Consider the following 15,086-nt stretch of genomic DNA (forward strand, 5'->3'; position numbering starts at 1 on the left):
GGTAACTTTGAACCTTGGTTTTCCCCATTTACCGATAACATTCTGTGTCTTTTATTTCACAGTGGTGTTCATCAAGGTTTAAATATTCTCTAAAATGTTTTAATATTTAAAATACATTAAAGGATTAGCTTATATATTGTTTCTTAGAATTTGGTCGTTTTTGGGCTGCTTCGTATATTTCTGTGTGCCGTTTTATTTGGTCAGTCTGTATCGGTACATTGTTCGCGGCGGAGCTCCTCCTACTGTGGTGACCATTATTCTGTGAACTTTTCAAAACTAAAACTATTGATTTTTTAAAAAAATATTTTTATCACAATGGATCGATTTAAAGAATGTTCGGAAGAAAGTAAGGAAACGACGTGTTTAGTAATATTAGCAAACATAGTGAAATTGTAAATCAAAGTGTAAATAATATTGAATCTTAAATAATACTTGTGAAAATATTGAAGACTTCCAACCTGACTGTGACTGTGATGATGACCTTCCATGATTCCAATGAAACAGATAATAACGAAACACTTGAAAAAAGAGTTGAAAAAATGAATGGATTTATGCAACATTTAGATAATAAATGTGGAGAATATATGATACCCCGTAAAGAAATAGTGGTAGACGAATCTGTAGTCAATTTTAAAGGCAGGATTTGTTTTAAAACTTATAATCCAAACAAACCAAATAAATGGGGAATCAGGATATACATTTTGGCGGATTCGGGATCTGGTTATATTTATTAATTTATTCCTTATTATGGTGCCGTAACCACAAATAGCTTAATTAGACCTGATCTTCCATTTACATCAAGAATTGTTTTGCACCTTTACAACAATTTACTAATCTCCATTCCTGAAGCTGTAGGTAATCATATGTTTACTGACAGGCTATATACAAGCCCGCAATAAGGAGAAGAATTGATTTAGTTAAACACTCATTTAACAGGCACAATAGTGACGACTAGAAAGCATAACCATTGCCAATAAAAAATGCAAAATTGAAGTCTGGTGAATCAATAACTTGTGTCAAAAATAACGAATTACTTCTTGGTTGGAAGGACAAGAGAATTGTAACATTATATACTAATCACTATTCAAACGATTATAAAACAGTAAGAAGAATAATGAGAGGTGGCCAAGAAGAAACGATAATAAAACCGAATATGGTTATAAATTACACCAAACATATGGGAGGTGTGGATACTGCAGACCAGTATATTGCCACCTACCCATTTTTGAGAAAAACTTTGAAATGGTGGCGAAAATTATTATTTTGGAGTCTTGAAGTTTCCGTTGTTAACTCATACATTTTATATAAGGAAAAACAAAATCAAACAAACTTAAAAGTTATGACACATCTTGAATTTGTTGACAAACTTATCAATAAATTAGTCGAAAATCACATAGGAGGATTAAACTGTACAAAAGGCAGACACTGTCTCGATCCAGAACAAAGATTGGATGGAAAATTACACATAATAATACCTCAAAATGAAAAAAAATGTCGTGAGTGTGTAGTGTGTTCGGATAGAAAACAACGAAAAAGGACCATATACTATTGTGAAACTTGTGACAGAAAACCTGCTATGTGCGTTGGACAGTGTTTTGAAAAATATCATACCTTAAAATTTTATAAGTGATTAAATTAAGTATAGTGTTAAGTTATATACATTTATAGTGTTAAGTTATATAAATAAAAGTTATATATATATTTTTTTAAATATTTTTTTAATTTGCTAAAAAGTGTTTATACTTGTCTCTTCAAAAACACCGTGTACCTGGAAAGATTCTTTCACATGCTTGCTCCGCCTATTGATACGACCCATCTGTTGTTTTCGGTGCCATATTCAAGTAAGTAACATGTAATAACCCAAAACTAGAGCCAATGAGTTGTTTGGAGGATAGATATTCCCGGAATACAAAGAGCTAATAAACAATTGATTTACAACCTCGGACCCAAACGCCCGAACTCGCAATAGAGTGGTCACAAAAACATCGTTGCAAATATATTTCAAATGTTTCTAACAAAAAAGACGCTTCTTTTACAAAATAAGTACCTTTAAATTTTGAAGAAATATATTCCTCGTCATATTTAAATGGTTTAGTAATTACATTGATTTAAAAAAACTGTGTTTAGTGACTTTTTTCGAATAATGTCGTTCTAATATGTTATCGCGTTACAATGGTTACCCCACACTAGAAATAGGTTGTCACAAAAGAATGAGTGAAATAATAATATATTTTTTTATCTTTTAAGGAAATTATATTTACTTTTTTCAGCCCCAGAGTAGACTACTGGTCGTTAGTAAATCCAACAGGAGTGCAAAGTGTTAATGAAATACTTATCTAAAGTATATCATTAATGTTATTTTTATTTTTATTTATTTATTTTTCATCATACACATATTTACAATTTTAATGCACAATACTGTCCTCGTGGAGCTTTTCCGTGCCGAGGGCATATTTCAATAAATTCGCTTATCTGTTAGTTGTTATGTCTTTCATGAATGTGTGGCCGAGTGATATGGTCTGTTTCGAATCTAGTGATTCAATTGTTAATAGCTCTTTTATACAAATTTTCGTTTTTTTAATGACAATGAAAGAAAATTATTTATACAAATTTATTGCGTAAACTAAAAGTTCCTTTGACCAAACGTGCTTGCTTTTGCGTATTTGATTTTGTTTGATGTGTTTTTGATTTTGTTTTTCGTTATTTTTGTTTTCGTTTATTTCTTATTGGTGATTTGTGTATCGTTTTGTCGGGAGGTGCTTCCTTGTGATTATGCGTATGTTGTTTGACTGTCATGAGTTGTCACTTGTTGAATATTTTCTCTGTGGTAGTCTATCTCGGAACTTTAATTATTATTTTCATTATAAAACGCCGGTTGAATAAAAAAATACCAAGCCCTTTTTTTTTACATATTTTCAGTTCTTAACCGTTTTTGTTTTGTGTTTTTCCATAAATAACAATATAAAAATAGATTCTCCAGATCCTTACATCAAATTTTTATATCAAATTATCGTTATTCTGCTCCCCGTGTGCTTGACATAAACGCAACCCGTTTTTCTACGTTGAATGAAATGTTCAACGACCATATATAGGAATTAGGTAAAAACGTATTTCAACAATTTGTATGGACTTTTGTTCGCTCAAATAAAACATACATTTATATTTATTTGTTTTTTTTTCTCTCCTAGCCAATTTAAGGCAAAATTATTCCACTCTCTGAAAATGTGAAACACACGTGATACCTATTCTAAAAAATGGCGTTTTAAAGACAGTCGAAGAAGCGTAAAATGACTGGAATAGGTTTTCTGGCTGATATTAGTTACATTAAAAATCATTCTCAATCAATTACGCATGTAGAAAAGACCCAATAAAATTATTCATTGATTGGTCAGTAGGTACCGAAAACTTAATCAAATAATTGTAGGTACCTACCTACGTTATTTCATTCACAAACACCCACCACGTTAGCGTCTATCACGTGTTGAACGTGATGATTGGAACGTCAACACCAATAAAAGGCCTCCAGCCAGTTCGGGAGACGATGAAAGGCGAGCCAGAGGCCTAGTTGACACATGTTTATGGTCATTAGCAGCAAATATTGTCGCAGCGCCGCGGGCATGTTGAAATACGGTCAACTCGGGAGTTGCTCGATGTTTGCCCAACGTCCTAAAACAAATGTTGGTTAAACATCGGCATCGAACTTTCTGCCAGTCGAGGCAGTACCTTATGTGGCGATAGCTGCATTCCAGGGTTGCCATGCATCCCGGTTCGGTCGGGAATGTTGAAAGATTAATTCGTACACGGGTTCGAAGATACCAACGTCCCAGGTGATTCTTCATTTCAATAATAATGTTACTTTATCAATTCAGAAGCGTAGATTTTTTACATAAAAATTGCCTCTCTGATATTTTATTAAAAAAAACTTAATCTTAATGTTTGAAATAACTATCTTAATTAAGTAAAGAGGAAATGTATTCATTTGAACACTTTAAAATAACAACAGTATAGTTTTATACCACATTATTATTATTTTGACTAGCGACTGGGTTTCGTCGTAACCGACATCATCAGACTAGTGACGTCGGTTACGACGAAACCCGGTCGCTGGTCAAATACAATTTATGTGAAAAAAACTATATAGTTGTTATTTAATTCTATAAAATGCAGGTCCACCAAGAAATGTTAATACAAAACTCGTATTAAATAAACACTATAATGTTAAAACATAAATTTATCCTGCTTATTCTTTGTATTTAATTTACATACGTATATATCTCATATATATCCCCAAAAAACTATCCTTATATCCGAGTAACCACATTTGTTTGGTCATAACCATAACTCTTGTCACTTGTACAGAATTGTTAGTTACAAATAATTTGTCGAATATTTAGCAAAAAAATTATATTTAGTTATTAAATTAGAAAAAAAAGTAGTTACGTACTTGATATTTTAAAAATGTCAATGGTTACCCTACACATACCTAATCTCTACTACACCATCGAGATGATACTCCTAATCAAAAAGTATAATTTCTCTAGAGTCTCTTTAACGTCGGTTGTGATTTGAAGTCTTATCTTTTGAGTAGGTGGAAGGGCTTCATGGATGTTTGTGTGTGGTCCGAAAGGCTCTTGACAGAGCTTTGACGGAAGCTGCTCACTTAGTGTTGTTAAACACAGAGAGGAATTACAAACAATGAGATGGCTTAGAGTAGCAGAGTAAAAAAACAAGAAGCTCGGAATTTTGAACTTTGTAAAAAGGGAAACAAAAACATTCAATTTATTATTATTTAATATTAGACGCAGTTTTAGACACAAATTTGAAAGCGGCCGGGTCAGGAGTCGGGTATGTAAGGAGATGCATGAATGTGGAACAGGCGAATGTTTGCAAAGACGGAGTGATTAGTTTTTAGACACTTTATAATTCACCCTAAGGATATCGCTCACTCCTTTCGACAACGTCAAATTTAAAAAAAAAAGAGATTTTTCAGGCGATCGTTTTTAAGGTTTAAAAATATAATATAATGGATTAAAAATAAATATCAAGCCACTTCTTGAACTTTTTACTGTGCACCAGATCTTTTTAGGTAAAACTTTTTACTTTTTATTTAATATATTAAAAAAAAATAATTAAACAATACCTTTTCTTCAAAATGCAAAACCAACACTTTCTGCCCTGTAGCGGGTACATATTAAGTTTAAAATATGCCGATTTTGCTGGGATATAGTACATTTTCTGGGCATTCCGAAAACATGCACAACTGAAAATTGACAATTTTTGGTTTATGACGTTCTTGAAAGGAGTGGGCGACTTTAGAATTCACCCTAAAGATATTGCTCACTCCTTTCAACAACGTCAAATTTAAAAAAAAAGAGATTTTTCAGGCGATCGTTTTTAAGGTTTAAAAATATAATACAATGGATTAAAAATAAATATCAAGCCACTTCTTGAACTTTTTACTGTGCACCAGATCTTTTTAGGTAAAACTTTTTTTGAAGGTTTTTTCTCCACTTGATTAATATTTAATATATTAAAAAAAATAATTAAACAATATCTTTTCTTCAAAATGCAAAACCAACACTTTCTGCCCTGTAGCGGGTACATATTAAGTTTAAAATATGCCGATTTTGCTGGGATATAGTACATTTTCTGGGCATTCCGAAAACATGCACAACTGAAAATTGACAATTTTTGGTTTATGACGTTCTTGAAAGGAGTGGGCGACTTTATAATTCACCCTAAGGATATCGCTCACTCCTTTCAACAACGTCAAATTTAAAAAAAAAAGATTTTTCAGGCGATCGTTTTTAAGGTTTAAAAATATAATACAATTGATTAAAAATAAATATCAAGCCACTTAATGAACTTTTTGCTGTGCACCAGATCTTTTTAAGTAAAACTTTTTTGAAGGTTTTTCTTCCACTTGATAAATATTTAATATATTTAAAAAAATAATTAAACAATATGTTTTCTTCAAAATGCAAAAACAACACTTTCTGCCCTATAGCGGGTAAATTTTAAGTTAAAAATATGCCGCTTTTGCTGGGATATAGTTCATTTTCTGGGCATTCCGAAAACATGTACCACTGAAAATTGACGATTTTTGATATATGGCGTTTTTGAAAGGAGTGAGCGCTATGTCAGTATTATAGGTGTCTCTTCTTGAGATTAAATTATTGGTATTTTTATGAAAGAAGATCGAAGTCTGAGCCAGGCGAGGCGATCAGTTCTGCGTTATAGATCTTGGGGCTATTTATATTGGTACAATACAAACCTAATATTTATTTTTATTTCCTTTGAACAATTTCTCTGGATTATACCGTTAAGGGAAGGAATGATCACCACCCTTATTTTACGATTTTTTTTAATAAAGTATTCAATGATTGCAGAAGATGCCTTAATTTAGATAAAAATAATTAAAATAATATATACTACAATAATCATATGCTTCATGTATATATATATATATAAATATATATATATAAATATATATATATATATATATATATATATATATATATATATATATATAATATATATATATATATATATATATATATATATATATATATATATATATATATATATATATATATATATATATATATTTTTTTTTTTTTTTTAAACCCTTATCCGCACCTAATGGTGCATAGGGCACTGCATCAAATTGACACAGTGTTATCTTGATCGTTACTTACATGAAGGCAAGGTGATCACTCTTGCGCTTCAGGAACCAGTCCAGGGTACTATTAAATAAATATTACAGTGTTAAATCACTAATATTTATTTTCACCTCCCCCCCTGGGAATCGAACCCGGGACCTCCAGCACGGTAGCTAAACACGCTGACCATTACACCACGGAGGCGGATAAATATATAAATATATATATTATATATATATATATATATATATATATATATATATATATATATATATATATATATATATATATATATATATATATATATATATATATATATATATATATGCCACAACTTAACGAACCTCACAACAGCGAAATTAATATTACAATAGTACACATATTTAGAATTCGTCTTGTTATTTATTACTCGTCTAGAAAGCAATCTAATAACAATTAAAACTTAAAGATCTTTTTATTTATTTTTATTTTTATTTAAAAAAAGATAAATATTTGTGTAATAATGACAATGTAATAATAATTAATATTTTATTATTTTTTAAAATACTTCAATTTTATACTATTTCCGTGAGCCTAAGCGGCTCATTATTAAAAATAGGTATCAAATTGTGCTAGAGTGGGTTCGAACCCAGAAACTCTGACTCAAGAGTCTGCGACACTTACCACGGGACAACAACCCGGACATGGTGTCTTCGTGGTTATTATTTTTCAGATTATTTTATGGATTGTTTAATGATTTTAAAATAAAATAATATCAAAGGAATGTTATGCAGATATGCAAAGTAATCCTAGAAGGTTGAAGTTTCTCGACGTATAATGTACACTTTGAATGTTTGATAGCCTACTATGTGTTAAAGTGTCGTTTATGGTTCCGTTTGGCACCCACAAAGATGTGTTAAGATAATTATTTCTGTTTGAAGAGGGTATTTAAAACATTTCCTGACAAACTTAATATTTTCAGCGAACATTACACATGAAATAATACGAGACATTCAATAATATCTTAGCGATGTACGAGTGCAAGCAAAATGGAGGAAACGATGTATTATGGAAATTTGTATAAAAGCAGTAATTTCTCATAGGACTCGTACCTATACAGCGAGTGTTTTTGCCTAGAGTTCTCACTTATAAATTATATAAGTTAACCTATTCTTATTATGTACACCTCCGTAGCGCAGTGGTCAGCGCGTTCGGCTACCGTGCTGGAGGTCCCGGGTTCGATTCCCAGGAGGGTCAAAATAAATATGGCTGATTTTATTCAAATATAAAATGGTCAAAATAAATATGGCTCATATTTATTTAATATCACCCTGGACTGGTACAAGAAGCGCAGGGCTGATCACCTTGCCTTCATGTAATTTACGATCAAGATAACACTGCGTCGCTACGATGCAGTGCCCTATGCACCATTGGGTGCGGATTAAGGTTAGAAGAAGATTCTTACTATGTACCTACCAATACAATAAGGTGTATTTTGGAACCAATTAATTCCGTTCGATGGTTCAATTATATTATTTATTTTCTCCTATACAGTTAGCTCAGATGGAGTAAGATACTTAACCTATTAAGTTGAGGTAAGGTTAGTTATCTAATGGTGCTAGGTCTCACCCTTAGCGAGAGTTTTTGCCTAGAATTTTCACTCATGAATTACATGAAATTATTTTATTTTAGTAACTTTAAACATAAAGAGAAAATCCACTCACAAGTAGGTGTAAGTCTATAGGCTATAAAACTTATAAAGTTGAACCCTAAATAAGCTCATGAAAAGCGTGTTGTATAAGCTTTAAGTAGATTTGTAGAAAAGTGCATATGTGCATCCCGAGTGCCCTAGACTTTGCTGTTCTTTTTATTTTCTTATCTAATATTCCTCTTAATATTTTTTTCTCATTTAGTATCTAGCAATGTCCTTCACACTAACTCCTCTTCACTTTCATCATTTTTACCCAATCAAATTTGCTTTTATTTATTTATTAAACTTTTTGCAGAGAATATATGTAGATTGAGGGATTCATAGAAATATATCCACTCCTGTATTCAAGAATCTGGAGCGCTGTAGTTTTACCTTATTCTTTTGGTGACCTAATAAGTTGCCTCTACTTTAAAAAGAGCTTCTCTTATCACGGTCAATAATTGGAGCTATAAATAAATTATTTGAAATATATTCCGAGGTGAATGTAGTTAGAAAAAGGAACAGAGAAAGAAAGAGAAAAACCTGCCATGAAAAAAAAAGCTTTAACGTGGTCAGGCCTGGAGTCAGAATGAGGAGATGCTTGAATGTGGAAGAGGCGAAGATTGTTTGCAAAGACATTGATGTGGTGTTTCATTCTCTCTGCCTACCTCTGTGGGGAAGCGGCGTAATTGTTAGTTAGATAGTAATATTCATTAACGAGTACGTAAGTTTCTTTTAGATTTTTTTTTATATTGAAGATCGAATATATATTATATGCATGATAGCCAATTTTTCATAAAATTTCTCTAATTTCAACTGAATTTTTTGTTGATTTCTGATATTGGGGTGCGACTCGCGAGCTTGGAACGTCCAATAAATTTTCATTTTCCATTTGTATTTTTAAAAAAGGACATTTTTTTATATGATAGGCACGTAAGCACTTCATCATAAACTAAATCGTCCAATTTAGAAAGGTGCTTACTTCTGTGCTTTCAGTAAAATGTGATAAATAAATTTATAAATGTGAAAAGAATATACTGGACGTTTTTAGTGGGTTTTTGGTTTTTAAATTGAATAATAATGAACAAAATCCTCTAATTTAGAAAGGTACCTACCTCATGAGCTTTCAGTAAAATGTTATATATAAATTTATAATTGTGAAAAGAATATACTGGACGTTTTTAGTGGGTTTTTGATGCATTTGAATAGAATATAAAATTTAATAATAATTAACAAAATCCTCTAATTTAGAATAGTACCTACCCCTTGAGCTTTCAGTAAAATGTGATATATAAATTTATAAGTGTTAAAAGAATATGCTAGACGTTTTTAGTGGGTTTTCGATGCATTTGAATAGAATATAAAATTGAATAATAATTAACAAGATCTTCTATTTTAGAAAGGTATCTACCTCCTGAGCTTTCAGTAAAATGTGATATCTACATTTATAAATATGAAAAGAATATGCTAGACGTTTTTAGTGGGTTTTCGATACATTTGAATAGAATATAAAATTGAATAATAATTAACAAGATCTTCTATTTTAGAAAAGTACCTACCTCTTGAACTTTCAGTAAAATGTGATATCTACATTTATAAATATGAAAAGAATATGCTAGACGTTTTTAGTGGGTTTTTGATGCATTTGAATAGAAAATAAATGGTAGGTAGGTGATATGTGGAAAGAGTAACTGCCTTACCTATGTGCGACGGGCACATAAATTTTGACTTTGTGACGCAAATTTGTGGGACGCGAATAGGTAATTCTAATTATAATCACTTTTAAATATTTTAAAATAAATATTTACCCGTGTCCATTCTATTGTAGGTCTCCAGCTTGGATGATTGTCAAAAACAATAACCAAAAAAACACACTTTTCGATATATTGTCACATCACTCAAAAATCTTTTTTTCTTATCTTCGTTCTGAGAATCGCTGCGGTATACATTTTTTACTATTAAAATAGTTCATTCTTTGACTTTTAATAGATATTGTGCACTTTTAAAAAGGTATACAATTTTCACAGTTAATTTTTATGATTTTCACTGTTGTACGAATATATTTCGGTAAAAATATTATTTATGTTGTAAAATATTAATTTTCTTAATTTAAATTTAAAAGTAACAATGGCGGTTTGTTTTCATTTGTACATGATCTAGTTTATTCCGAGTCCATTGACACTTGAATCTGCAACGGTCGATCGATCTTACAAATGTAAAATAAATGAAGGAGATGCATTCAACCCCCACCGATTTGTATTCTCCCGGCCGTGGCAAGGGGACGACTGGCGGCGCCGCTCCACGCTTCAAATACGTTCCGCTTTTTTCCTTTTCCATTTAAAATCGTTCTGTCCCATTGGTCGCCGAGACACCCGACTGACCGCCGGCCCGGAGCTGGGTGCATCGTCTGTCTCACTCGGTCCCTGCCCCTCGACCAATCCCGGCGGTGCTTTTCAAATTAGTTCCATGCATTTTCCTCGGCGGCCGTGAGGCTCGAAGCCGGAGCCGCTGAAAAGAGCGAGACGGGGAGATGGTTTCGAGATGAGTGATTAATTCTGATGAGATTTTGTCTGCTTGGCGGGCAGCGATGATAGCTGAAAGCTAAAAAGCTTTATATGAAGTAAAACTGAACCCGAGTGTTGACACTTCATCGATTTATGAACCGAAGTCGCATGCGAGGATCATTATTTTTTTCGGTAAGTGATAAATGATATTTTCTGATGATTATTAATGAATATCATGTATGTTGTGAAGAATGACTGACAAGAACGAATGTTTTTACTATTAGGCTCATTATTTTATACCACTTGCCCACACTATTAAGCATCCAAATAAATCAATTTCTTATATTATAACAGGCTTAATAAATACACTTCATACATATTTTTAACATTTAATCTCTATAACGATGAAATCTGAAATCAATGTTTTGTAACAATTTATCAAATTTATTTGCTAATCTTTTTAGGTAAGAGGGTACTTATTTAAACATCTTCTATATTAGATTTACAAAAGTAAAAATATTTCCTATTTAAAATTCTACTATTTCAAAGAACTTAGTACATACTTTTTTTTGAAATAGTAGAATTTTGGATGGGGAATATTTTTACTGAACTTAAAATAGAAGAAGTTTAAACGTGTACTTTCTTACTTGAAAATAAAATTTATGTAATTTTTATGAATGGATAAATTTCACGATGTGTGATTATTTGCTAATAAATTAATATGAAAAAGCACAAAACTATCAGTAACATTCTTATTCAAATATGTAGCGAAGTTTAGGAATATTAAGGTTTAAACTTTAGATATTTGAATAAAACGAAAAATGTGCGTCTGCATACGTCATCAAATTTCCGTCATCGAACGTTTTATGACGTCATATGGTTTATTGTCTACGGTTTATAGAGCAGTAATAGTAGTAGTATGGATTGTCTGTTTACTACTACACTACCATATGTGTTATACAAATATGAGGGGAGGGGGCAGTGGGAGGGTTGACCATAGACATCAACAAATAGAGTCGCCAATATATTAAGCAATGTTTCCAATATTAAAATAAGTCCATCGTTTCTGTGACGTCATTCATTACCAACTTACGAAATCAACGTATTTACGAAGGAGAATTTTCCAAAAGAACATGATCCATGAAAATATTGATTATATCGGCTGTTATATAAACACCATACGAGTCTAATACAATCCTTTGTAGGTTGAGTATGTAGTATGTTAAATAAGATATTCTTCCCGTCTGAAAATGATACATTGGAGTTAATTTGAATTGGATTTGATTTAATTTAACATCAGAGGTCTACTTATTAAAAAAAAAATATATATATACTGCCTACAGTCCCTAAAACTCGGTAAAAACATATATTAGGTAGTTAGGAGAAATACGCAAAGAGCTCTAAGGACAATTAGGTATAAAGAGATTTAAAAAAAAAAGTGGAAAGCTAAACTCCAAAAAAAAAACAATACCATCGCCATATAAAAAATATAATAACCTCTTTGCTTGATAAACGATGTTACAAGAAAGTTTTTAGAAACTCGCTTAATTTTTTTGCTCTTCGAAAGGGAGCATAAAACGAGACATATATAACATATCGCTCACTCCTTTCAACAACGTCAAATATAAAAAAAAATAGATTTTTCAGGAGATCGTTTTTAGAGTTAAAAAATATAATAAAATCTATTAAAAATTAATATCAAGCCACTTATTGAACTTTTTACTGTGCAACAGATCTTTTAAGGAAAAACCTGAATGTTTTTTCTCCGTTTAAAAATATTTAGTATTTAAAAAAAAATTAAACAAAACCTTTTCTTCAAAATGCACAAACAACACTTTCTGTCCTGAAGCGCGTAAATATTAAATTAAAAATGTGCCGCTTTTGCTGGAATATAGTACATTTTCTGGGCATTCCGAAAACGTGTTGAAAATGGACGATGTTTGATATACGACGTTGTTGAAAGGAGTGAGAGACATGTATTTTACTTGTACCGTGCCGTGTTAATCTGGCTTAATTATTTTTTTGACATTATCTTAGATTTAAATGGTTAATTTAGGAAAGGCGCTGCTTTTCTTGGCTATATGGAATGCACGCCCCTGGGTATAAGGATATGTTTAACATATCTTCATAAAAAAAAATAATCTTCCTTTTTCAATGAGCACCTGGTTATTCCGTCCCAACATTTCTTTGAGTAGATCCGGCCCTGCTGGTAGGTACCTACCTATAACAATTTAGTTAGTACTTAGGTACCTACGTATTTAGTTTATTCTCCGAAATTTATTTTAGAGGCAGAATTCAGTTCGTGTGGATATGTTTTGAAAACACATCGCGGCACCTTTATTGCTCTTTGTGTGGCTCGCGGGAAATCCATAAAACAGAAACAATTTATATTTTCAACAGTCTCTGCTGAAATAATTTCACATTTTACGACCTTTTAACGAATGTCACCGAAATACTAATCATATTTTTTCTTAAGAAACATTTTTGGTTCTGGCGATTTTTTAAGTAGGTAAAAAAACTAATATTCAGTATCGAACTGAATAAATTAACAAGGTTTATTTTGTAAATATTCCATAACGGTTTCGAATATACAAAAAATTATCATTGTTATTGTTTTTTTTAAATAATTTCATTAATTGATTCGGTAATAGCTATCATAATAGAAAACATCTTCTGTATTTATTTTTTCCGCCAAAATGAAGAGAATGCCGCGTTTTCGTTACTATTATTTTTTGGTGGTCATTAAATTTACGCTCGTTTATATAGGTAGGTACTTTAAAAATTGTATGTGTCATATATTTCTTTTAGATACCTTATTTTAAAGATAATAATGTTGATGCCAACAGGACTTGAACCTGATATCTCATAGATGGTTTCCAAACGCGATAACCACACATGAAAACGGTTAATTTATTATATAAAACCAACAATATGACGTTAGTATCCTGTCGAAACTATGCAAACAAATTTTGCAGGACAAGTTACAATAAAAATTTTCTTAAATAATTTTAATAATAAATGGTACAGATTCTTAACACCGAAGGTAGTATTTTACGAAAAAAGCGCTATATGAATTATCCGAAACTATTATTATTAATATCAGATTTTAAAAGTTGATTCGATATTTTGCTAAATTTGGCCAAATGAATTGGACAGAAGCTAATAAAATGTTTTTATAAAAGCATAAAATGGTATAAAAGTGGTCATGCTCGAATGCCTGTTCGAAATATGAAAAGGTAACGCCACGCCCACCGACCAGCCCGCCAACGGGGACGCCATGTTGGATGTCGGCTGGGCGGGATCATCCAAATAGTGTACTGGCAACATTACTCTACCCGCCAAATCGATACATTTTCGCATTTATATTATCAAGTAGGTAGGTGCATTGAGTTTTCCGACGGAAGGTACCTATCTACCTAATTATCTTCTTTAATTAATCCGCACACAATGGTGTATAGGGCACCGCATCGCATCAACGCAGTATTATCTTAATCCGTAATAGAGTGAAGGCAAGGTGATCAGTCCTACGCTTCCGGTACAAGTCCAGGGTGATATAAAATAAATAGTACATATGTAGTATTTATCACTCTTAAATTGATTTGATAGTATCTAAGACCTACTGATGCCTCTGTTGAATGATAAGCAACTAATTTTTAGAGAGACAACGCTTCGACACTTTTTATTTCGTGCAAACCACTGTTGTATCACTACTACTTAAATACTATATACGGATACTTATATTTTTTTATTGGTTTATTTGGATTGTCTTTTTTATGATATATTTATTATTTTTCTTACCCTTATCCGCACCCAGTGGTGCATAGGGCACTGTATCCTATTGACGCAGTGTTATCTAGATCGTTACTCACATGAAGGCGAGGGAATTAATCCTGCGTTTCAGGGACCACTCCAGGGTAATATCAAATAAATATTAGAGTGTAAAATCACTAATATTTATTTTCACCCCCCCTCTGGGAATCGAATCCGGGACCTTGAGTACGGTAGCCAAACACGCTAACCATTATATACTCTTTCTTAGTCGACGCTGTGATTTTCATAGTTTATTTACCCCAATTTAAATTTAATATAGGTATATACCTACATATTGTGATTAATATACTTCATTAAAATTAAAGTAGGATATCAATCTAAATAGCTGCAAAGACAAGCATCTCATTAGCTATATCTATATGAAATTAAAAATAAAGATAAAACGTAAAAATAGCATATTTTTTTTGTAAGGGAGGATAA

General features: G+C 31.7%; 1 protein-coding gene across 1 annotated transcript in view; it reads right to left on the minus strand.

The window, feature by feature from the left end:
- Poxm (paired box pox-meso) overlaps window positions 1–10,618 on the minus strand; it is a 48,149-nt gene extending 37,531 nt beyond the window's left edge. Inside the window, exon 1 of the mRNA XM_088262731.1 lies at window positions 10,140–10,618. Coding sequence (XP_088118857.1) covers window positions 10,140–10,149 — 10 coding nt within the window. The 5' untranslated portion in view covers window positions 10,150–10,618. The remainder of the gene's footprint in view (window positions 1–10,139) is intronic.
- Window positions 10,619–15,086: the final 4,468 nt, after the last annotated feature.

The sequence above is a fragment of the Brachycentrus maculatus genome, unplaced genomic scaffold, assembly GCF_059751285.1.
Source record: "Brachycentrus maculatus isolate JH-2025_06_01 unplaced genomic scaffold, ASM5975128v1 h1tg000188l, whole genome shotgun sequence".
NCBI classification, from domain to species: Eukaryota; Metazoa; Arthropoda; class Insecta; order Trichoptera; family Brachycentridae; genus Brachycentrus; species Brachycentrus maculatus.